This window comes from Camelus bactrianus, chromosome 15, assembly GCF_048773025.1.
Source record: "Camelus bactrianus isolate YW-2024 breed Bactrian camel chromosome 15, ASM4877302v1, whole genome shotgun sequence".
Classification (NCBI taxonomy): Eukaryota; Metazoa; Chordata; class Mammalia; order Artiodactyla; family Camelidae; genus Camelus; species Camelus bactrianus.
The window spans coordinates 59,047,684-59,072,383 of record NC_133553.1 but is presented as its reverse complement, the minus strand read 5'-3'; the positions used below and the strand labels follow the sequence as shown (position 1 = coordinate 59,072,383).

The following is a 24,700-nucleotide window of genomic DNA, read 5'->3' as shown; positions in this document are numbered from 1 at the left end:
AATCCTCAACAAAATATTAGTAAACTAGATCCAACAATACATTAAAAGGACTGTACACCACAATCAAGTGGGATTTATTCCAGGGATCAAGTGGGATCAACACCCGCAGATCAATCAACATGATACATCACATTAACAAAATGAAGAGTAAAAATCATGATTACCACAATAGATGCAGAAGAAAGCATTTGACAAGGGAGAACATCTGGCTATGATAAAACCTCTCAACAAACTGAGTTTAGGCAGAACCAACCTGAATATATTAAGGCCATATATGGCATACCAAACTCACGTCATACTCCGTGACGTTCCTTTACAATCAGGAACAAGACAGGGATGTCCATCTCACCACTTTTATTCAACATAGTGTTGGAAATTCTCACCACAGCAATTAGGCAAGGGAAAAAAGATATCCAAATGAGAAAGGAAGAAGTAAAACTCACTATTTGCAAATGGCCTACTATATAGAGAGAACTCCAAAAACTCCACCAAAAAACTGGTATAACTAATAAATGAATTCAGTCAAGTTGCTGGGTACAAAAATCAATGTGCAGAAATCTGTGGCATACCTATACACTAACTATCAGAAAGAAAAATAAAGAAAACAATCCTACTTACAATTGCATCGAAAAGAATAAAATACCTAGAAATAAATTTAACAAAGGAGTTGAAAGGCCTGTGCACTAAAAACTATAAGATACTGATGTGAGAAATTGAAGAAGATACAAAGAAATGGAAAGAACATTCTGTGTTCATGGACTGAAAGAATTAATATTGTTAAAATATCCATGCTCCCCAAAGCTATCTACAGGCATACCCTTGGAGTTATTGTGCATTCAGTTCTAGACCACTACAAAAAAGTTAATATTTCATAATGCGGGTCACACAAATCTTTTGGTTTCCCAAGACATATAAAAGTTCATGAGCAGTAATATTTTGAAAGGAATCTTTGTTTCTGAGACGTAAGTCTCAAAAGTGGGCTTAAATTACTCAGTAAATCATGTTGTAAATAGGTGTTCTGTCATCCAGGCTTTGTGGTTCCATTTATACAGCACGAGTAGAGTACATTTAGCAGAATGTTAAGGGCTCAAGGATATTTGGAATGGTAAGTGAGCATTGGCTTCAATTTCAAGTCACAGCTGCGTTGGCCCCTAACAAGAGAGTCAGCTTGTCCTTTGAAGCTTTGAAACCAGGCATTGACTTCTCTTCTCTAGCTATGAAATTCCTAGATAGCATCTTCTTCTATTAGAAGGCTGTTTGTCTACGTTGAAAATATGTTGTTTAGCATAGCTACCTTCATTATCTTAGCTAGATCTTCTGGACAACTTGTGGCAGCTTGTAAATCAGCACTTACTGCTTCACCTCACACTGTATGTTCTGGAGATGGTTTCTTTCCTTAAACCTCATGAACCAACCTCACCTAGCTTCAGACATTTCTTCTGCAGCTTTCTCAGCTTTCACAGAATTGAAAAGAGTTAGGGCCTTGGTTTTTGCATTAGACTTTGGCTTAAGGCATTGTCATGGCTGATCCTTTCAGGCCACTGAAACTTTCTCCATATCAGCAATAAGGCTGTTTTAATTTCTTAACCATTCATGTGTTCACTGGAGTAACTCTTTTAATTCCCTTCAAGAACTTTTCCTTTGCATTCACAACTTAGATAACAGGCTCAAGAGGTCTAGTTCTCAGCCTGTCTTGACTTTCAACATGCCTTCCTCACTAAGCTTAATCATTTCTAGCTTTTGATTTAAAGTGAAGGATGTGCAACTCTTCCTTTCACTTGAACACTTAGAGGCCACTATAGGGTTATCAAATGGCCTGATTTCAAAATTATTGTGTCTCAGGGATTAGAGAGGCACAAAAAGCAGGAGAGAGAGGGGGGAACAGTTAGTTAATGGCATAGTCAGAACACACATAATGTTTATCAGTTATGTTCACCTCCTTCTACAGGTGCAGGTCATGGTGCCCCAAAACAATTACAATAGTAACGTAAAAGGTCACTTATCACAGATCACCATAACAAATATAATACTAATGAAAATGTTTGAAGTAGCAAGAATTACCAAAATGTGACAGAGAAACAAAGTAAGCAAATGCTATTGGGAAATGGTGCCTATCAACTTACTCAATACAGGTCTACCACAAACTTGAAATTTGGGAAAAAAAAAAAAAGGCAATGTCTGTGAAGTGCAGTAAAACAAGTTTATGCCTGTACAGATTCAGTGCAATCCTTATCAAAATTCCAATGGCACATTTCCCAGAAGTAGAACAAATAATTCTAAATTTTGCGTGGAACTACAAGAAGTCCTGAATCATGAAAACAATCTTAAGAAAGAAGAACAAAACCGGAGGTATTACATACACTCCTTAATTTCAAATTATACCACAAATCTGTGGTAATCAAAACTGTATGGTACTGGCACAAAAATAGGCACACAGATCAGTGGAACACAATTGAGAGCCAAGAAATAACCCCACACATAATGAACAATTAACTTATGACAGAGGAGCAAAGAACATATAGTGGAGAAAAGATGGTCTCTTCAATAAATTGTGTTGGGAAAACTGGACACCCACATGCAAAAGAATAAAACTAGACCACTAACTTACACCATACACAAAAATTAACTGAAAATGGATTAAAGACTTGATGGTAAGACCTGATATCTTAAAATTCCAAGAAGAAAACATATGTGATAAGCTCCTTGACATTGATCAAAACTGCAATGTGATAACACCTTACACCTGTTAGAAAGGCTATTATAATAAAAGCAAGAAATAAGTGTTGGAGAGGATGAGGAGAAAAGGGAACCATTGTACACTGTTGATGGAACTGTTAATTTGTACAGCCACTATTATAAACAATATGGAGATTCCTCAAAAAGTTAAGAACAGAGCTACCATGACTCAGCTACTCTACCTCTGTGTATTTATCTGAAGAACATGAAAACAGTAATTTGAAAAACATACATACCCCAATGTTCATTGCAGCATTATTTATAATAGCTAAGGTATGGGAACAACCTGAGTGTCTATTGATGGATGAATGCATCAGGATGGTGTGGTTTATTTACACAATGGAATACTACTTGGCCCTAAAAAAGAATGAAATCCTGCCATTTGCAGCAACATGGATGGACCTAGAAGGTATTTTATTCTGTGAAATAAATCAGGCAAAGAAAGACAAATACCTTATGATTTTACTCATATGTGGAATCTTAAAAAACATAATAAAAGAACAAACAAAATAAAACAAACTCATCGATACAGAGATTAGATTGGTGGTTTCTAGCAGGGAAGGGGACTATGGGATGGGTGAAATGGGTGAATGGGGTAACTGTATGGTGATGGATTGTAACTGGACTTTTGATGATTATCACTTTGTAGTGTACAAGATATCACACTTTGATGCTGTACACCTGAAACTTACATAATAAAAAGTTAATGTTCTTATATTTGTTGTTTTTTATTTTTTAATCTTAGATATATTCTTTTGTATTTTATTTTTGGACATTTTATATAATCATTTGTATTTATTCAATAATTAATGCAATTTAAAAAAATTTTTAAATGTCATTATCAGTATAGCACTTCTATTTATAGTAATAAGTAGACATTCTGGGAAAAACTCTAAGGAGAGACAAAAAATTATTAATCGCTATCTCTGAAGAGTGAAAATACAGGAAATTAAAATTTTTGTGCTTTTCTTATTTTCTAAATTTTATACAATGAACACATTATTTTTATAATCAAGAAGCCAGAATTGTATTGAAATACATGTAAATATGATAGAAAAAAGGAAATGAATGCTGTAACAAAAGACAAAAGTTCATAAGGACCCAGAAGGTAGTAAGATTTTCAGCCACAACTGTATCTTTGGCAGGGCCTGTACATTCTCTCTCCTGGGAGCATTCTTCTCTTTGAACCATATGCAATCCTACTTCTTTAGGGCTCAGCTTTAATGTCACCTAGAGAAGCCTTCTGTGACATTTAGACTAAGTTAGTAACCCTCTTACATGCTCTCATTATGCTTGACATTTAAAGTATTTTTTAAAATGAGGTGTATTTGACATAACATTTTATTAGTTTCTGGCGCACAGCACAATAATTTAGTAAGTCTAGTTAACATCCATCACCATACATAGTCACAGATTTTTTTTCTTGTGATAAGAATTTTAAAGATTTACTTGTAGTAACTTTCAAATTTTCAAAACGTTATTATTAACTATAGTCACCATGCTGTACATTACATCCCCATGACTTGTTTATTTGACTTGTTTATTTTATAAGTGAAAATTTGTACCTTTTGACCTCCTTCACCCATTTCACCCACCCTCCCCTTCACCCTCCTGACTCTGGCAATCAATATGTTCTCTGTATCTGTGAGCTCGTGTTTTGTTTGTTTTTAAGATTCTGCATATACGTGAGGTCTTATGGCATTTGTCTTTGTCTTACTTCACTTAGCATTATGCCCTCAAGGTCGATTTCAAGTTGTCACAAAAGGCAGGACTTCATTCTTCTGATGTTTGACTAGTATTCCATTGTGTATACATACCACTTCATCTTTATCCATTTATCTGTAGATGGACACTCAGATTGTTTCTGTATCTTGGCTATTGGAAGTAATGATATAATGGTACATAGATCTTTTCAAATTAGTGTTTTTGTGTTCTTTGGATAAGTATCCAGAAGCAGAATTGCTGGATCATATGATATTTCTATTTTAAAGTTTTTGAGAAACCTCCATACTGTTTTCTACGGTGAATGCACAATTTACATTCCTATCAGTGGTGCACAAGTGTTCCCTGTTCTCCACACTTATTATTGCCAACACTTATTATTTCTTTCTTTTTGATAAAAGCCATTCTAATTTGAAACAATCATAAACTTTTACAGAAAACTGTTAGTACAGGGAATTTTTCTTCTTGAACCATTTGGGAGTAAGTTGCAGACCTGATGCCTCACTAGCCCTAAATACTTAAGTGTGTATTTCCTGTAGAAAAAGTGTTTTCTCACATCATCTATATAACCATTAAAATCAAGAAATTATTAATGACAGACTATGGAAATAAATATATGTATATTCTTGTATGACTGAAGCATTGTGCTGTACACCAGAAACTGACACATTGTAAACTGATTATACTTCAAAAAAAAACTAATAATGATAATAGTACTACCACTTAATACTCAAGAGTTTAACTAGTTGTCCCCACAGTGTCCTTTTTAATAGCAAAAAGATCTTGTTCAGAATTATATGTTGCATTTAATCATCATGTCTCTTTAATTCTGGAACAAATCTTACATCCTTTTAATTTTTTTAACTTTTGTGACTTTAACACTTTTGAAGATATTATGCCACTTATTTTGTAGGATGTCCCTAAATTTGGATGTTTGACGTTTCCTCATAAGTAGGTTCAGATTATACATGTTTGGTGGGAATATACCAGAAATGATACTGTGTTCTCAGTGCATCCTAACAGGCAGTGCACAATGTCAATTTATGTCTTTACTGATGTTCACGATCACTTTATGTGGTGTCTGCTAGGCTTCTCCACTGTGAAGTTACTTTCTTCTTTGGAATTAATTAGTATTTTGTAGGGAGTGCCTCGAAATTACATGAATATCTTATTTCTCCTTAAACTTTAAATATATTTTTACTTTATTTAATCCCTATAAGCTCAGGCCCTGTATTATTCATTGTTATCAATCCATTAGTATCGTTATTTATTTTGATGTTTAAATTGTCCCTGGTATGGCCAGTGGGACCCCTTGCAAGCTGGCTTCTCTGTATTTGTGATATGTCCCTGTCAGTATTTGAACATTTTCTTTCTTTCTGGCACAACAGATCTTCTAGGCTCTTATTATACTTTCCTTTCCTCAGCACTGTAATCAGCCAGTTCTCTAAGGCGCTTGGTTCCTTTTAGAGGACAGTGGTACCTAGAAGCCAAAGTGTGCTTTGTGCACTCATTGCTATTGGAGTGTCATTGCTCCTGGGCACTGTCAGTGGGCAGAGCTTAGGGAATGTGTGTATGTAGGTATGTACAACACATTTACATCCACATTCATTTCTGTTTCTATCTCTGTATTGCAAACCATGAGTTCACACTTGTACCTGAAATTCTAATCTACCACCACATGGTTCATTTTATATTTGTACTTATCATATAGTGGGAAAGCTGGGGCTCCCATGTCTTTATTTACTTAATCCCTTGTATGCAGACAGTTTTCTGTGTCTGTGGCCATTCTCTTCCCTGTATGGATACCCTTCTCACCTCATGCAGGTCCTGGCACACTGTTGGGCTGCCCCCTCTGTGGATTTCCTCCTATCTTTGTTCAGCCACTAACACCCAACACGGGTTATTGCTCCTAAGGATGTCCTTCTCACCGTCCTGGAGCTCTGACACGTCATGTCAGAATGACTCTCCATACCGACACCTTCCTCATCCAGCTTAGACTCTGGCAGCCCATGTAGGGTAGGTCTCCTCATGCGGATGCCCTTCTTGTTCTGCTTCGGTTTTAGAAACCCCACTCTGAGCCAGATGCATTAGGTCAGACCTGTGCACAGAATTCAGGGCCCCTTATTATCTTCATAATTCTGTTCTAGAGTTGTAATATTTGGATGCATGGAATTCTGGAATATTATAATAGAGGACACTGCCTGTGTCCATAATGCCTATGGTTCTCAGCTTAAAAAAAATATTTTTATTGAAGTATATGTATTGAAAATTGTAAAGATTATAAGGGTATGTTTTGAACTATCAAAAAGTGAATACAGCCATAAAAATCATCACCTGGGTCAAGAAATAAAATATTATCACTACCCTAGGAGCTCTACTCATGATCTTTCCTCAGCACTCCTCATTAGATATTTTCAATATAAACAACAGAAATAAACTGCATTCTTTAAATTACATGTCCCAATTAGTGGCACGATGAATAAAATAGAACTTCAGTAAGAACATGTGATTGACTGTTTTGAAAAACTTTATTTGAAAAGTTAATTATAGGTGTAATACTTCTGGGGGAAAGTTTCATCTTTCAGTTTGAGAAAGTTTGGAGCAGTCAGTCACTAGGGGGCAGCCTGTACTGCTTTCACTTCTTTAGAAATAGTTGTGTCCTTTTGTTAGTAACTAGAATTATTTTGTATGGAAGGAAACAATTGTTACTTCAAAGAAAGAAATATTTCACTATTCACAGAGAGGAAGAAAACAGACACAATTATTTTGTTCTCTTATAATTAAATTGCAAGAGTAGATTCCGTGGTTAAATCACTGTCAGCACCTAGGAAGCCTAGCTTTGCTTTTGTAACCCCAGCAGAGCATCCGAATTTGAATGGATTTGGAAGGTTTTTTGGGTCCAAACAAGCTTCAGATAATTTATCCATACCTTCCTCTAATCCTTTCTTTCTTTTCTGCAGATTTCCCTCAAATATTATACTAGACTCGAGCTAAATCAGAGAAAAGAAAGCCACAGCTCAGAATCCAACACTTAGGACATTTTCTTCTATCCATTGATTTCATTTGGCAGTGCTTAGTGGTAGTTTCTTTTAGTAGCATCCTGTGAAAAAATCAGAGGAAGTGTGAAAGAGAAAATTGGTCTTCCTTGATTTCAGTTCTTTACCACTCCTTTCCTCATGCCATTCTAGTTTTGTGGAAATGTTTTCTAATTAGATTGATAAACTTTCCGGTTTCTCATAGAATAAATGAACCCATGTCCAGATACTTTTGAACTATTTTATTTCCAGTGACATAAAGAGACTGTTTCTGTCCTTCTCCCCGCCCTACTCACCCCTACCCACTCTGATTTGGCTAAGATATAGTGTGATTTGGCTTCTTAGTCTCCATAACTTTTACCATAATCTAATGTTATTTCTTTCTTTCTCTAGATAGAGACATCGGGATCTACCAGTATTATGACAAAAAAGATCCACCAGGTAAAGTATCTGCTCTACTAAACTGATTTTTATAAACTAAATATTCTAAACTATAAAATACTGACCATTAAAAACTGTTTTTATGGGCTTTAGATAAATTCTAGAATTTCAAGAAAGGTCACTCCAGTTCTTTAGAAAAATGCTGAGGCTGATATCTGTTCCATAAGAAATAAAGCAATATTAGAAAATGCTACAGCAAAACATGAAAATTTTCATCTTACTGCTGATTAGACTGATAACTGGACAGTCTACTCACATTTATTTATGAGTGTCCCAGTAGAGGGCATTGTTAATGCATGTGTCCCCCTGATGCAGGAGGCCTCCCGGAGCCTCACCTGATATCTGAAATAGGCATTTCTGAGTGAATGATCAATTTTCTTTATCTGATTAATGCTGTTAATCCCAGAAGTTTCATGATGGGCCAAAAGGTCTTTCTAGCTAGAGTTCCTTCCTGTTTTGGTCTCTGTTGAAGTGGGGCTTGTGTGGGCATCCTGTGTGCTTAGCTAGGTGGTTAATAGGCTGACTTCATGGTTCTGATGACAGACTGAAGCAGCTTCTGTTCTGGGCTCCATTGCAGTTCCCTTTGCTATCTGATGAGATTGCAAACTCAGGATATTGGCCCACCTGTTGTGCTATGTAAGACTTTCCTCTGCAAATTTAGGAAATACCTCTATGAAATGAAAATATCCAAATTATGGCATTTTCAACTAACTTTTAAAAAGTTAAGCACAGTTTATTAGTGTCAATAATGTATATAATAATTATATGTATGCATGTAAATATATAAAATATTATAAAAATCCACTTTTTTTTCATTTTTTCAATCTCCCTTCTGCCACAGTATCAGCAACAGAGCATGGTAACTTAGAAGAAAAGCAGAAGCTGGCAGAATGTAAGCTTGCTTTATATTTTATTGGAATTATTATAAAACTGGAATTTTAATATCCCTGAGTCTTTAAAAATATTTTAAGCTTTCTGCACAAATAGGAAATTTTATTCCTTCCAAATTTCTTATGAAGTCACATTGTTTAGGTGCACTAACATATGAGTAAGAATTATGTTGTTAGACATTTCTAATTTAGACTGTTGAAATCTCTGTCCACTTTTGGTGAGATATATGCTCATGTAAACAAACTTTTTTAATGAACCGTATTTATATTATTTAATATATTTAAAATAAGTGTACCATGCTTAAATTCTGATAACATTTTATTATCCATATTATGCTAAATTACTATGTTTTATTCATTTTAACAAAATAAGATCTGTAATGATCAGTATTAGCATCTTATTCTTTCCAGTCTTTTCTGTTCTTAGATATATAAATGTTATATATGTAATATGACTACATATTATAGTGTAATATAATTAAAGTGACTTTATTTGGAATATAGGTAGAGCTGAAAATCCAACTTGATCTCATTTTAATTGGTCAAGCTAAATTTAATTTTTAAAAATACTGTATGAATAGCTGCAACATAGATTTAAAATTTTTCACATATTTTCTACACATCATAAACTATACAGACTATAAATTTGCTTAAGTAAGATATACAGCAGATCTACTGTAAAATTTAAATGTTTGTATATACTGTACATTATATGTATACATATGCAAAGCACACATTTACACATTTAGAATTATTATTTAGGAGAATTCAAAGATGAATTCATTCTTGTAATTAGATATTGTAATGAATTTAACATTTTGTTAATTCTTTTAAACAACTATTTTTAGTTTGTCTTAGGCTAACACTGAGACTCTACTAAATAATTTTATCTTTTAATTTAAAGCAGAACAAAGGCTTATTGAATTGTGGTATAGATTTTAAAGAGAATTACTTTAAATGAAAAAGAGTGCTATTATCATCTCATTTATTAAAACTTGGATTTCTTTCCATTTTTCCCTTAGTTTTAATATGTGATGCTTTGATGCTTAATTTTAAATTTATTTTCTGTGTTCTTTTTTGTATTTTATTTCTTTCCTCACTATTTTCATGTACTCAAAGGAATTCTCAGGTTTTGAGAAGACTGCTAGCAGAATTTGGAATTTCTTTTAGGTTGAATCTTTTTTATGGAAAGATGTTAGTTCTGTGGTAAAGAATGGGTCGTTTACTGTTAAGTACTAGATTCACAGGCCTAGGAAACTTTCCCAGGGATTCTCTGAGCCTTGTCAGTTGTCATCATAAAATTATGATCAGGGAGATTGTTTGGTAAAAATCCTGTTTCTATGACAAAGCCTTTCAAAAGACTGTCATTTGATGATGGAAATGAAGCCCACTTCCTTTCAATTAAGGAGGTATTTTATTTTAATCTTCCTAAGACACATTGCTAAGCAAAGTTTCCTTTTTAAGTCATGTTTAACTAACTGTAGTACATGTTTTGTTTGCCAGCACGAGATTTTCCATGGACGCTCAAAAACAGACGCCCAGAAAAACTTCGAGACTCACTCAAGGAGTTGGAGGTATCTTTCCAAAAGTTTCAAAAATGGCAACAAACAAATCTGTTTTAAAACATCTTTCAGCAGCTTTAATTTTTATAAAGGATCAACTCCTCTGGTGATGATAGCTTTGCTTTTGTCCTGTGAGGAGTTCCAAAACAGTTGCATCTTTGTGCAGCATGCTGATCTGTGGGTTTTTTTTTTTTTTTTGCTTGCAAATCAGAAGCACTTTAACTGATAACGACAATGTGTATAGCCAACTGCACTCTCTCTTTTTCTGTTTCCTTCAGGAGCTGATGCAAAACAGTCAGTGTGTGCTGAGCAAATGGAAGAACAAATATGTCTGTCAGGTAAAAAGGTTTGACATGCTTTCGCAGTGTTTAACCAGTGGAGCTGAAAACTATGCAGTAATTGGTATTCTTGTGTTATGATAGGTAATGGACAAAAACTTTTTAGGAGTGGATATTTCATAGTTTGAATTCTAGTCATTCTAGAACTAACATTAGACAGATTTACTCAGGCCACCAGGCTACCTCATTAATCAGTATAGTTGTACTGACACTATAAACACTAATAAAAGTCTTTTCAGATGGCATTTTTTGTTTGTCATAGATTCAATTAGATTTTTGAATGAGGATGAAACCATGGGACCATGGGAAAAACCAGTGGTTTTTTGACCACTCTTGAAAGCATTTGTTAGCACCATGCTTATGGAAATCAACAAGCAGACTAGAGTTTGACCTAACATAACAAGACATTTGCTCATACTTTTTGAACCCTCTAAGCTGCGCTGTTTAATATTGTAGCCAGTCGTCCTTTGTGGCTATTTAAATGTAAATTTAAACTAATTAAAATTAAAAATTCACTTCCTTAGTTGTCCTACACACATTTTAAGTGCTCAGCCATATGTTACCATATGGGCAATATAGATACAGAACATTTCAATCACAGAAAAAGTTCTACTGGATAGCACTGTTAGAGACTGGACCAGGTGAGCTGCATGTTGAATGGATCTAAGTTCAGGACATAATAATCACTTGTCCATTGATCATAAGATAATGGACAAACACTTCAGCTTTGTCGATAGCCTTAAAAAACTATTTGCCTAGAAAAATTTTACTTGCTTGTGGTAAAAAGAATGGTTAGTCATATTATACTCATATATGTAATTGAAGTTTCATCAGAATGTATCAGTTTAAATTCTTACTTGTTTATAATGTGATTTACATATTTTAGGTCTGACTACTCTTGTTTGAAGTTTAGACCTGTGGCTCTATCCATAAATCTATAATACTGAATTTGTAGTAATTGCAAACTTATCTTAATCTACTATTTGATTAATGACTCTCATTTTAGTGGCTTCTAGTTTTTCCTCATTTTTTGCTTAAACTAGTCTACCTTTACTCATAAAGGTAACTATTTAGTTACCACCTTAACTGTCATAATTATTACTTTCCAGAGACTTTTTACAAGGCTGAATTAATATTTTTAGAACTGTAATACTTCCTAAATTTGACTTAGAATACTATTGAAATGGATAGGGTTATTTAAAAAAATCATAATTTGTTTCCATAAAAGTTTTAATCAAACTTTGAAACTTGAATATAAAATATGCCTCAGAAAATTTTAAACTTAGTACAACTCATTGTACTTCTCAGTGCCATTACTCACTTTAAAAGCAAGTTTAAAATTATTTGACTGGAGGGCAAGCCTATGACCTATAGTAAGAGGTGTGTCTCATGGCCTCCACCCTTACCATTGCACAGGGTAAGTTGGAACATGTCAGCTATCTTAAAATATGCAGTGAAGCATCCCAGTAGGCAATCCTTTTAAAACAGACTTTATTGCATTTTAATTTAATAAGCAGGTTTGTATGTACGTGTGTATGGGAAAGTATGAAGAGCGATGTCCCTCACTATAGAATTAATTCAACTCAGAAAAGAAATATGCATGATCAAATATATACAAAATGACTTTCATAATTTACAGCAACCTGATAATACTGGTTTCTTAGGCTGCTGTACCAGTGAGTCTGCTGTTAACACTTCCAGTGGAATTTATCTTTATATTCTGTCATATTTTGTACTTTATTCCTACGATGGATAAGATATTCCAAAAACAGACCTTTTACCACTAGCACATTCTTGATGTGATATGTTAAAACAGGATAACTTGACCTCCACCCTGCCCACTGGTCCAGGTTAGTCCCCACATCTTTGGGGTCTTTGAGAGACCTCCTAACATTATCCATCCACTTTCTCAGTTTCTAGAGAGGACTGTTGGCTAGGTCTTCTAAAAATATGTGTATGTGTGTTATTCCTAAAGATCTCTAATATGACAGTAAATTAAAAATTTGGCACTCATCCAAGATTTCAGAAGGATCTCCTTAACCTTTTGTTAGTTGCAAAATAAACAGTCTCCACAGGCTCCCCCAGGATCCCCGTTCTGGGCATCTTCCAGTGTGATGGCTCCAAAGATAACATGTCGCTTAATTTCTATTAGTAATTTCCCCCATATATTTAAGCCCAAAATAGCAGCAGTTGACCTCAACATAATGATCTCTAACTCTTAGAAAAGAAGTGAGAAAAGTTCCTGAGTATCTTGGTGTTAACATAGTTGGATTCGTCTGTTTTTTTACTGTGGCCGCTCCTTAATTAATGTAAGTCTTTTGCTCCCTCTTCCCCTTCCAAAACAGGGTGAATTTAGGATTTATGGAATTTATCTTGATTTTCTTCTTTTTAGAGGATTCTTATTTCTTCCAAAGGCTCAATTGTTTAGGAATTAGCAAGGCAACTACAACAACAAAGAATTTCAGAGGATGAAATCTGAGCCTGAATTTTTCCCACTGTTGAATACTGAGGTTTTTTGTTTTTTAATAGGTTGTCATCATTACCAAAGCTTAGTTTATGTTGTTGATTCAATGACCTATAAATCGTACCATTAAAAAAATAATTCCTTCAACTTGTAAATTCAGAAGTTTATAAATCAAGACTTATTTATACTTGTGTTCTACATGAAAATTGTCTTTCCAAGTTGGTTTTTCAGACTATACATATCCCTAGTTTCAAGTTAATTAAAAGTATGAGATAGAATTCAGAGTTTTAGTTTTAATAGCTATCAAGTGTTTCTCATTGTTTATTTTGGCCTCCGAAAATTATCTTATTCTGAGAAAATAATTTAATAATTTCCTGCTTTGTTTTTTTTGTTGTTTGTTTGTTTGTTTTGGCGAGGGAGGTTTATTTGTTTATTTTTAAAGGAGGTACTGGGGATTGAACCCAGGACCTCATGCATGTTAAGCATGAGCTATACCCTCCCCCGGTAATAATTTCCTGCTTTGAATTTCTTAAACCATTTCCAAACTGTTTTTAGGGAGTAATATTTTTCAGCATTAAGACACTATTAAATTGTACACCATTGTAGTGGAATTTTTAAATTCCTTAACTTGTCCTTTAAGTCACATGCATATTTGAAGATTACTGCATAATTAGTTAAAAGCAATATTATCATTAGGATAGATGTAACTTCATGTATATTGATTTTATTTTTTATTTTTCTAGCATTTTTTATTGAGTAATAGTCATTTTACAATGTTGTGTCAAATTCTAGTGTAGAGCACAATTTCTCAGTTATACATGAACATATATATATTCATTGTCACATTTTTTTTTTCACTATGAGCTACCACAAGATCTTGTATATATTTCCCTGTGCTATACAGTATAATCTTATTTATCTATTCTGCATTTTAAAATCCCAGTCTGTCCCTTCCCACCCCCCACCCCCTTGACAACCACAAGTTTGTATTCTATGTCTATGAGTCTGTTTCTGTTTTATACTTCTGTTTTTGGGAGTTTTTGGGGGGTTTTTTTTAGATTCCTCATATGAGCGATCTCATATGGTATTTTTCTTTCTATTTCTGGCTTACTTCACTTAGAATGACATTCTCCAGGAACATCCATGTTGCTGCAAATGGCATTATGTTGTCGGTTTTTGTGGCTGAATAGTATTCCATCGTATAAATATACCACATCTTCTTTATTCAGTCATCTTTTGATGGACATTTAGGTTGTTTCCATGTCTTGGCTATTGTAAATAGTGCTGGTATGAACACTGGGGTGCAGGTGTCATTTTGAAGTAGGGTTCCTTCTGGATATATTCCGAGGAGCAGGATTCATATGGTAAGTCTATTCCTAGTCTTTTGAGGAATCTCCATACTGTTTTCCACAGTGGCTTTCCTTGCTTCCCTCTCCCACTCTTAATGATTTAGATGTCTTCTTTTACAATTTTGTGTTTATTCTTTTTGTAATTCATGGCAGTTATCTCCTTTCCAGTTATGAGTTTCTCTTTTTTGTAGCATCCTGCTTCTTTTCTATTTAGAATAGACCTGTCAATACTTCTTATAGCATGGGTTTAGTGTTGCTAAACTCTTAGTTTTTGCTTGTCTGTGAAGTTCTTTATCTCTCCTTCTATTCTAAAGGATAGCCTTGCTGGATAGAGTATCCTAGGCTGCATCTTTTTTTCATTCAGGACTTTTAATATATCTTGCCACTCCCTTCTGGCCTGTAGTGTTTGTGTAGAGAAATCAGCTGAAAGCCTTATGGGGGTTCCCTTGTAACTCACTCTTTGTTTTTCTCTTGCTGCCTTTAGAATCATTTCTTTATCCTTGACTCTGGCCATCTTGATTATGATACATCTTGGTGTGGGTCTGGATTCTTCCTGTTTGGGACCTTCTGAGCCTCCTGTACTTGGATATCTGATTCCTTCTTTAGGTTTGGGAAGTTTTCAGTCATGATTTCTTCAAATACCTTTTCAATCCCCTTTGTTCTTTCTTCCCCTACTGGAGCCCCTGTTATGCGTAGATTGGCATGCTTTATTTTATACCATAGGTCCCTTATATTGTTTTCATTGTTTTTTATTTGTTTTTCTCTCAGCTGTTCTGATTGGGTGCTTTCTGTTGTCCTGTCTTCTAGGTCACTTATTCATTCCTCTGCATTATCTAGCCTGCTTTGTACAGCCTTTAGGTTTGCTCTCATCTCAGCAAATGAGTTTACTAATTCTATTTGGTTCTTCTTTATAGCTTCTATTTCATTTTTGACATATTTTATATCCCTAAACACTATTTCTTTTAGTTCGTTCTGTACTTTGATCACTCCTTTTTTGAAATCTTGATCTAGTAGACCATCAATGTCTATTTCCTTAATTGTGCTTCCAGGGGATTTCTCTTGATCTTTTAATTGGGAATGGTTCCTCTGCTTCTTCATATTGCTCATATCTCTCTGGCGCTGTGGCTTAAGGAGTATCAGTTAACTAGTTCTCCTGGAGACGGTGTGCTCTTAATGATTTTATCGAGAGGTCTTTGTGTCTTCGCCCTGTTTCGTGTACTCAGCTTGCTGTTTCCAGAGGCTCTCCTTGGCACCCTCATCTGTGCTGCTCCCAGTGGCTGTCAGCTAGCAGATTGCGCCCCCTCCCAACACTGGGTCAGGTGCTGAGCTCTTAAGCAGTGGGCGGGCGGGTCACTCTCATCTCCTGATGCTGCAGTCAGATGCTGTGTTTGGGCAAGGCAGGTGGGCTGATCGCGCCCCTTCCCAGCACCATGGTCAGGTGCTGCGTTCCTGCCAGGAAGGTGAGGGGCTCCCCGCCATCTCCCGGTGCTGGTCACTCTGCTGCTCTGTGCAGCTGCCCACTCCACCTCTGGTCGGCACTCCGAAGGTGGGCTCTGGGAAGACCGCGGAACGGCCTCACCCCTGCTCCATGCCAAATCTCAGCTCCTTGTTTGTCTTGGCGGTGTGAGTTCTCTGAGGGACCAGGGCAGAAAGATCCTATCTGCCTCAGGCTGTAAACAAGTCTCAGTCCTGCCTAGGAGGTTGTGGAGCCCCTGGCGTGGATTCAGGGCTCGGCCCCATCCCCACCCGGGCACTGTGCACAGGAGGAGATGGTGGCTGTGGCTGAGCCCCTCCTCTCTTCTCGCGAGAGGCACCAGTAATGGTGCTGCAGGTCTGAGGAGACAAAGGCTATTGCGCCCCTCCCCCCAGGGCACACCAGCCATGTTGCTTTGCTTTTTTCGCAATTTATGGGGGACCAAGGTTGTTCTGCTCCGTATCCCCTCCCAGCCATGGCGCGCAGCCCCCTGCAGGCCCCCGGGGCTGCCTCAGTGCAGCCACCCTAGTCCTCTGCCCAGCTCAGGCAGCCTGTCCCGGCCCCAGCTGCCGGCTCGCGTCTCAGGCTGAGTGTTGCCGTGTTGCCGGGACCCTTTGTGCCCGTTCAACTCAGTTCTGTCAGTCAAGGGGTGGTCGGGGCAGACCTGAGCCTCAGAGGCTCCCCCTCCGTCCCACTGGCCTCTCTGTTGGAGAGGGGAGACCCAGCGAACGAGCGCCAGTCCTCCTTCGCTGCTCCCTCCCCGCGGGATCCGTCCAGCACTGTTTTTCTTCTTTCTTTTTTCCTTTTCTCCTACCAGATTTTTGGTGTCTTTGTCTTTGGAAGAGGGCGATGTTCTTTCGGAGTTTGCAGGTGCTCTGGTTGGCTGAGTAGGTCCGTAAATGTGTTTTGGTGTATTTGTGGGAGACGGTTCGCTACAAGCGTCCTTCTACTCCACCATCCTGCTTCTCCCATGTATATTGATTTTAGATTAAATTTTTTGAATCACATATGTACATTTGACTATAAAAGTATATGATATAATCATCTTTACCCTGATTTCTTTCTATACCAATTCGACATTTCTAGATACAATTTTAAAATGCCAAGAAAAGATAGCTTTCTTTTTAAATTCTTGTAATGAATTACTTGACAGGCTATGTAAAAATATAAATTATTTTCTAAGCTTATCACAGATAAACTGAGACCTTATGCAACTCATTTCATCATAACTTCCTCAACTGTAGAATGGATAGAATCATTACCTGTTCTTTCATTTCATCAACTTGTGTGAAAATCACTTTTGGTTTCCTCATAAAATAATAATTGACAAACCATAGTTTTAAGTTACAACTATTAGTAATAGCATATTATTTATACAAAACCCATCACACAGTAATTATTGACTGCCACCATTTTGGGAGGCAGTAAAGAATTATAAGGTGTGGGCTGAGTTCCCAGCATGACCTAGTCAAGGAAAATAGACACATGAAGTCACTTAGACACTAGTGAGTGCCAAGTTGTATGACACCAAGTAAAAAAGATAGTAAGAATTTAGAGAAAGCCCAGACATTAGGCTGGCAGTGGGATGTAGGCTAAAATATGAAAACCAGAGGTGGTTTGTAGAAAGAACAAATGAGATGGGATAATTATTTTCTGGAAACACCAAACTGTAGGGTTTCTGGACTTGGAGATGCTGTGCATGGTGTAGAAGTGAAGTGGCTAGACTGAAAATACTGAAGTTAAGAGAGAGTCTGTATCTGGAATGGTGAGATTTTCCCCAACTCCATTCCCCTCCAGCACCTAGGCCTATATCTTGAGGTAACTTGTTTAGAGGACACTTCTCTGACAAAATAGATTATTCCTCCCAGAAACCTATAGATACTGATACTTGGTAGTTTACTTTGAAAAGGTAGTTGTGCAAACCAGTCTTTTTTACATTGAAGCCCAGGTTAACAAGCTTCCTAATACATACCAAGCTTCCAATCAGTGTTTTGGAGACTCACTTTTAAATATTATCAGAGAGCCAGAGATCCATGGTACTTCTGAGGAAATCTCCATCTGTAAATCTGAGATCTGTGAGTCTGAGGCTAAAACAAACAAAACAAACTGAAAAGAATCAGGAACAGTGCAATAAACAAAACTAAATTCAAGGAATTAAAATTAATCCCCACAGAGAAATAAGAGGAGCTCTTGCATCCTTGAAATAAGAACAGGATGCTATTTTGCTATTTTTGTAAAAGGAATACTCAGGGAAAAGGAAAGCTCTTGGGAATTAAAAATATGGCAGCATAAATAGAAAAATTAATAGAAGAACTGAAAGACAAAGTTAAAATACTCCTGTGATGCAGAACAGAGTGACAAAAGGATATGGTAGTGAGCAGTAGGCAACAGGAGATAAGAAAAGTAGAGTATCAGGCCAGAAGGTCAAACATCTTACTAATGAGAGAAAATAGGAGAGAAGAAACAAACAAAAAAAAGAAGAAAATTTCCCAGAACTGGAAAATGCTCATTTCCAGTTTGAAAGGACCCAGTGATTGAAAACGAAGACCAAAACCAAGGCATATTTTGTGAATTTTAGAAAACCAAAGATAGAGAAGATCCAAAAAGCTTTTGGAGTAAAAAAGAAAAATAAGACACAGAAAGGAATGGGAATCAGACTTATACCAGACTTCTCAACAGTAACAGAGAGTTAGAAGGTAGTGGAATGATGCCTTCAAGATTCTGAAGGGAAATGATTTTTAGCCTAGAATTCTATATCTAGGATTCTAAATTGTTATTCAAGCAAGAACATTTTCAGCCTTGCTAGCTCTCAAAAAACTCACCTACCTGCCATGCACTTTTTCTCAGGAAGTTATTGGAAGATGTACTTCCCTAAAGCAACATACTAAACCAAGAAACAAGATTCTTGGGATCCAGGAAACAGGATTATACACAGGAAGGAAGTGAAGAGAAGTCTTAGGGTGATAACTGTGCCTTAGACCTAGAGAGCAACTAGTCCAAGCTGGGACAGGGGACAGAAAGTTCTTCTAAGAATGTTGGAGGGAGGGAATAAAAGGAGCTAATAGATCTGATATCTGATCTGATCTCGGAGAATTAATAGTAACATTTAATAAGAGGTAATAAAAGATATAATTAAACAATAATTACATGGTTGATATATTTATGTATATCATTATGTATAAATAATGTTCTTTAAGAAGTTTCAAGTACTATTTCTTGTGGTGTTAATTTTCCTCACCCTTTTAGGTAATAGATGTCTATCACTGAAGGTGTCATTATACAGGCTTTGTGTCTTGGTGACAATACCACTCAGGACCAACCCAAATCCCCATGGCACATAACTTTACCAGGTGGCCTGAGACTGACTCAATATACTGGGTATCCTTTAGCCGCCCATTTGGACTTCCTCCAACTAGAAGCCTCATTTAGACTTGATCTAATTCTAACTGTCCCCAAGGGTTACCCAGCATAGTATATATAGGCTGGTTTATCTCACAATACCTACTAGTTAGCTCACTTGCTTTGATAATTTATCAAGTTAAGTAATGACTTTTATTCAGGTTTCTGTTACATGCCCCTGAATGCAATTCTAATGACACAACACATTTAGAAATGTGGTGGTAGAAACAGAAGAAATTACTGAGAGTTGAACATGATTACATTTGAGAGTGGGATGAGAGGCTGTGGTGGGATAAGACAGTAAGCAGCTGTTTTAATTCCAAGTATTCTTTGACATTTTAACAATTTATACATGCATTTCTTTAATTGAAATATTTTTAAAACATGCCGGGAGTGCTTCTGAGAGTCAGATGTCAAGCTGGTACTAGGACTGCAGGTGATTTATGGGGGAGATGTGAAAGATAAAGGCCAAGGGAGCAGGAGTAGGTGGGGAAGCTTTTTTGACTGTGATACTGATCTGAACTCTGTGGAAGGAGAGGAAGAGACAATTGGGTATGAAGAGCCTCAGGCTGCAGCATGGTGCTCAGAGAGTTTCAGCCAGACCACGTGAAGAGTCCCCGAGCCAAAGTTGCTCATTAGAGGAGTCCCCTGTGGGACTATACCATATCATGCTCGGTCAGTGGCTAGTAGCCCCCTGGGTACATTTGGTCTTTGTCAGTCAACCGTCTTCCCAGCCTTGGTTCCTCCTGGAGGAGTTCTGAGTGATGCACGTCCATGGCCATTGCACCCACAAAGGTTTACATTAAAAATAAGAATGTGTATCTGTATGTGTGCATAATACAGTACTGTACCTGAGCAATCTTAATGTTCAGCTAGCCTATTTAATAACATGATCTAATAATTATTCTTTCATAGGCCAAAAAAAAAATCATTCCTTTCCAGGAAAAATAGAAAGAACATTTACATTGTATCTTGACTACTTCAATCCAAAGTTTGATGACCTATGATAATTCTTCTATACATTAATTATTTACTCTTAAAAATACAATAAGATATGAACCCAGTTTTGGAACACGGTTATTACACAAGATTTTGATCTTCTTTATAATAGTGTATCTTTGTATCATCAATCAACATTTCCTTCCTTTTCGTTTCATAAATGATTCTTTCTTCTCTTGTATTGTTTTCATTTAAAAACATTTCTCTAAAGAACTCATAATGCCCTGTCTCTGCCCCTGGCATTTGTGTCTAATAATGTTTTGGAAGCTTCAAGGTATTTTGCCACAAAGGAAGCCAGTTTAGGACTATGAACTTCCTTTGTATATTCAGTTATATAGTTAATAGTAAATATGTGTAAAGCTAAATGAGTTCAAAATCTTAATAATCTAATGCTTCTCTAATTGATTTTCAAATGTACTTATGAAGTAGTAACAAACACGTGCCAGGCATTTATCTACTTTATAAGGAGAGAGTAAAATTTTATATCGATATCTAGCTAATGATAAGACTTAATGTACTGTATTTGAGTACTTGTACTGAATTTTTATATAAAAACTTAAAATATGACTTACTTCTCATTTAGAACTTTGTATTAGATCTGCAGTTTGGAATGTGCCAGTTAGTAATGTACATATAAACTAAGCATTTAAGGTTGAGTATGCGAACCCAGCAACTTTACACTCATGATATTTGAGGATATTATGTTATATATATGCCAACATAGCTGATAGAGAAAACATCACCTACTTTTGCCAAATTGTGATTATACTACTTATTTTTAAAAGTAAAGTTAAAAAAATAAAACTATTAGGTTAGCAGATACACTATTAAGTATCTGCTATTTGTATATCATCTTTGGAGAAATGTCTATTCAAGTCCTTTGGCCATTTTTTAATTGGGTTATTTGATTTTTCATTGTTAAGTTACAGGAGTTTTTAAAAAATATATTCTGAATATCAACCACTTTGTCATATATATGATTTGCAAATATTTTCTCCCATTCTGAGATTGCTTTTTCACCCTCTGATGCAGTCGTTAATTGTGTGCTCTGATGCACAGATTTTTAAAGTTTTATGTAGTCTCATTTGTCAATTTTTGCTTTTGGTGTCATATCCAAAAATAATTTTCGAATCTAACATCATGAAGCTTTTCCCCTGTGGTTTCTTCAGGGAGTTTTATAGTTTTGCTTCTAAGTGTATGTAGGTCTTTAATCCATTTTGAGTTAATTTTTGTGTATGGTGTAAGATAAGGGTCTGTTTTCATTCTTTTGCATGTGGATGTTCAGCACCATTTGTTGAAGAGACTGTTCTTTCCCTATTGAGTGGTCTCAACAGTCTTATTGAAGATCATTTGATCATATATGTGAAGGTATACTTCTGGGCTCTCTATTCTGTTCCATTGGTCTGTAAGTCTGTCTTTTGCCAGTACCGTGCTGTTTTGATTTTTGTGGCTTTATAATATATTTTGAAATTGAGAAGTGTGAGTCCTCTAACTTTGGTCTTTTTCAAAATTGTTTTGGCTATTTGGTATCCCTTGAGATTCCCAGTCAACTTAAATAGACACTACTCTTTTCTATTTAAACAGATAGACACAATTAGCACTGATCTCAGGCACCCCCATGTCTTATCCCTTCCTTCAGAATCAAATTTCTCAAAAGAATTGTCTCTGTTCAGGGTCTTTATTTCTCTATTGCTCACTCAGCACTTAACCAACTTCAGTCATGCCTTTCTCCTGATGACACTGAAAACCTTTCCACTAAGTTTACAAAAAATATCTCTGTGTCACTAAATCCAATAGACTTTTTTTAAAAATAAATTATCATCCTAGATATCCAGGAGGATTTAACAGTACTGGTCCCTCCATTGTTCTTGAAATTCTTTTTCTGTTAGTTCCCCGTGGCTTTGCTCTCCTAGTATTCTTCCTGTCTCTCCAGCATTCTTCTCTGTGTTCTTTTCAGGCCTATGTTTCTTTCCGCTGTGCTTGAATGTTAGAATTCCTTAAGGCTCGATTCTAAGCTCTCTCCCCTCTCCTCTGAACTCCTGGCTTATCAAATTTATGTTCATAGCTTCAGTGCCCCTTCTCTCTAGAGCTCAGACCTCTCCCCTGGGCTCCAGATCCATAAATCCAGCTACCTACTTGCCTTCTCCCCTTTGGTACCTAAAAGATATTTCAAACACAGTATCTCTAAAATGGAACTCAGCAGCCTTGACCTTTTCCTCACATATCATTCCAGCCTCAGTAAATGGCCCTGCCTTGCATTCGTTTTTGGAGACCAGAAACCTAGAAGCCACCTGTTTATTCTGGAAATTATCCTCTTCTCTACCCAGCTCCTACTCCTCCCCTGACCACATACCCAACTAACCTCTGATTCTTACTGATTTTATCTTGTAAATCACTCTCACATCTGCCAGAGACTTTTCATCCCTTCCCTCATAACTTTAGTCAGAGCCACCTCCCTTCGCCTCCCTTCTGGAATACTTCAGCACTTCCTAACTGTTCTACCTGCTTCTGTTTTTGCTCCCCACCAATCTATCCTCCAAAATGATTTTTTAAAGGCAATTTTGTTGCTCCCCTGAGTAAAACTTTTCTACAGCTCTGGAGAATAGATAGGAAACTGGTGAATCAGGGGAGGGGAGCAGAGGTGGGAGGGATACAGGGATAGGAATAAGACTTTGATTTGTATACCTCTGTATAATTTATTGTCATTTTTCTGTTGGAACTACATGAATGTATTATCTTTTATCTTAAATCAATAAGTTGAATTTTAAAAATTATAGCATCACACTGTTCTTAAGATAAAGGCCATACTGAACTGGTCCCAACCTACCTACCTTTTTAACTTCACCTCTTACCAAACTCTCTTCTAATCTCAGTGCCACAACCACACCAGGCTTCTGTTGCCATCCCTCATGTTCTACATGCTTTCTCTTGCTTCAGGGCCTTTGCACAAATTGTTCTTAGGTCTGCCTGAAATGCCCGTTGCTCCCCTTTCACTGAGGAAACACGTTCTTATCCTTAGGTCTTAGACCATGAGATACCACTTCCTCAGGGAAGCTTTCCCTGACAAGCTCTATCCCCTCTTACGTGCAATTACAACTCCATGTTCTTCTTGGTACTCACTGCAGTTCCAGTTTTACATTTTTATTGTGTGACCATCTAATTACTATCCACCTTATTGATTTGACTGAAAGTTCCATTGCAGTAACAATTTAATAATACTGATCCTAAGAGATCCCTGCTACGCTTAAACCCATCATAATATCCTATTGCGTGTTAAGGGTGAGTGAGTGTGTGTGTGTGTGTGTGTGTGTGTATGTGTGTTTAACTCAGGAAGTGCTGTTGTCAGTCTTCAGTAGGGGACTGTTATATACAAAGTTTCCAAAATGACTTTCTTGGAACATCTTCAAAGATTAGTATTTCATGGATTAAGCTTTGGGGAATGCTTTGACATTTATGCTATATTAGTATGTGCTGCATGGAAAGAGAAGGGGTGGTGCCAAGGGCAGCTTTTGAGTATTGCCCTAGTGAGAGGATGGACAAGGAGTTATATTAAAAATTATACGTGTGAGAGAAATTGAAGAAAGAGTATCAGAAGAATTTACTGGTGAATTTGAAGTTTCTTGGGTAAAGGTGAACAAGTAAAATGGGACACAGCGCAAACAGACACATAGTGCAAGTGCTGCCCCACCCTGAGCTCATTCCCCTTTCCGTGTTAACCAGTCAGCAGTTTGGTCTGTGTCCTCCTCCTGTGCATTTACAAACACTCATCTGTGTGTAAGTATGTGTATACATATATTTTTAAATAAATGGACTAACTCTCGCCATACTCTTCATGTAACAATGTATAACACATTTATCAATGATCTACATCTGCCCTTCTTATTTTAAGTCGGGACAGAATAATCCATAGTTTGGAGGTCCCATACTTTACAACTGTTAGTGATAATCTTTTAGTAAGTAAAGAAATTGGACATGGGTGAGCGATCTGAAAAGGCAATACTATAAGAAAAAGAAGTGTCTTAAATTTTTTTAATAAGTGAAATTGCAGAGGAGAGGAACTCAGTTCAGTTTCCTACTCATTCCTTTTAGTAAGGAGCCACTATTGTAGTTCATTTTCAATGTGATTCAAGTTCCAGCACCTTTTGTGGCATTAAAGCATTCTTTAAAACCACAAAATAAGAAATATATTTGTGGCCAGATATTTAATGGCTGCTCCTTTAATTTTGAAAAATTTATAGAAAAATAACACATTAAAAAGTCATCCATAATTCGAATTTTTAAAAAATCTATG

General features: G+C 36.4%; 1 protein-coding gene across 15 annotated transcripts in view; it reads left to right on the top strand.

Annotated features, from left to right (window-relative positions):
• The window catches only part of WDPCP (WD repeat containing planar cell polarity effector), a 299,751-nt gene that overhangs the window by 84,589 nt on the left and 190,462 nt on the right, over positions 1-24,700 (top strand). For all 15 annotated transcript variants that reach the window (XM_074341211.1, XM_074341212.1, XM_045514393.2 and 12 more), the window contains 4 exons: positions 7,887-7,934; positions 8,776-8,826; positions 10,328-10,398; positions 10,665-10,724. In XM_074341211.1, the coding sequence (XP_074197312.1) occupies positions 7,887-7,934; positions 8,776-8,826; positions 10,328-10,398; positions 10,665-10,724 (230 nt within the window). The remainder of the gene's footprint in view (positions 1-7,886; positions 7,935-8,775; positions 8,827-10,327; positions 10,399-10,664; positions 10,725-24,700) is intronic.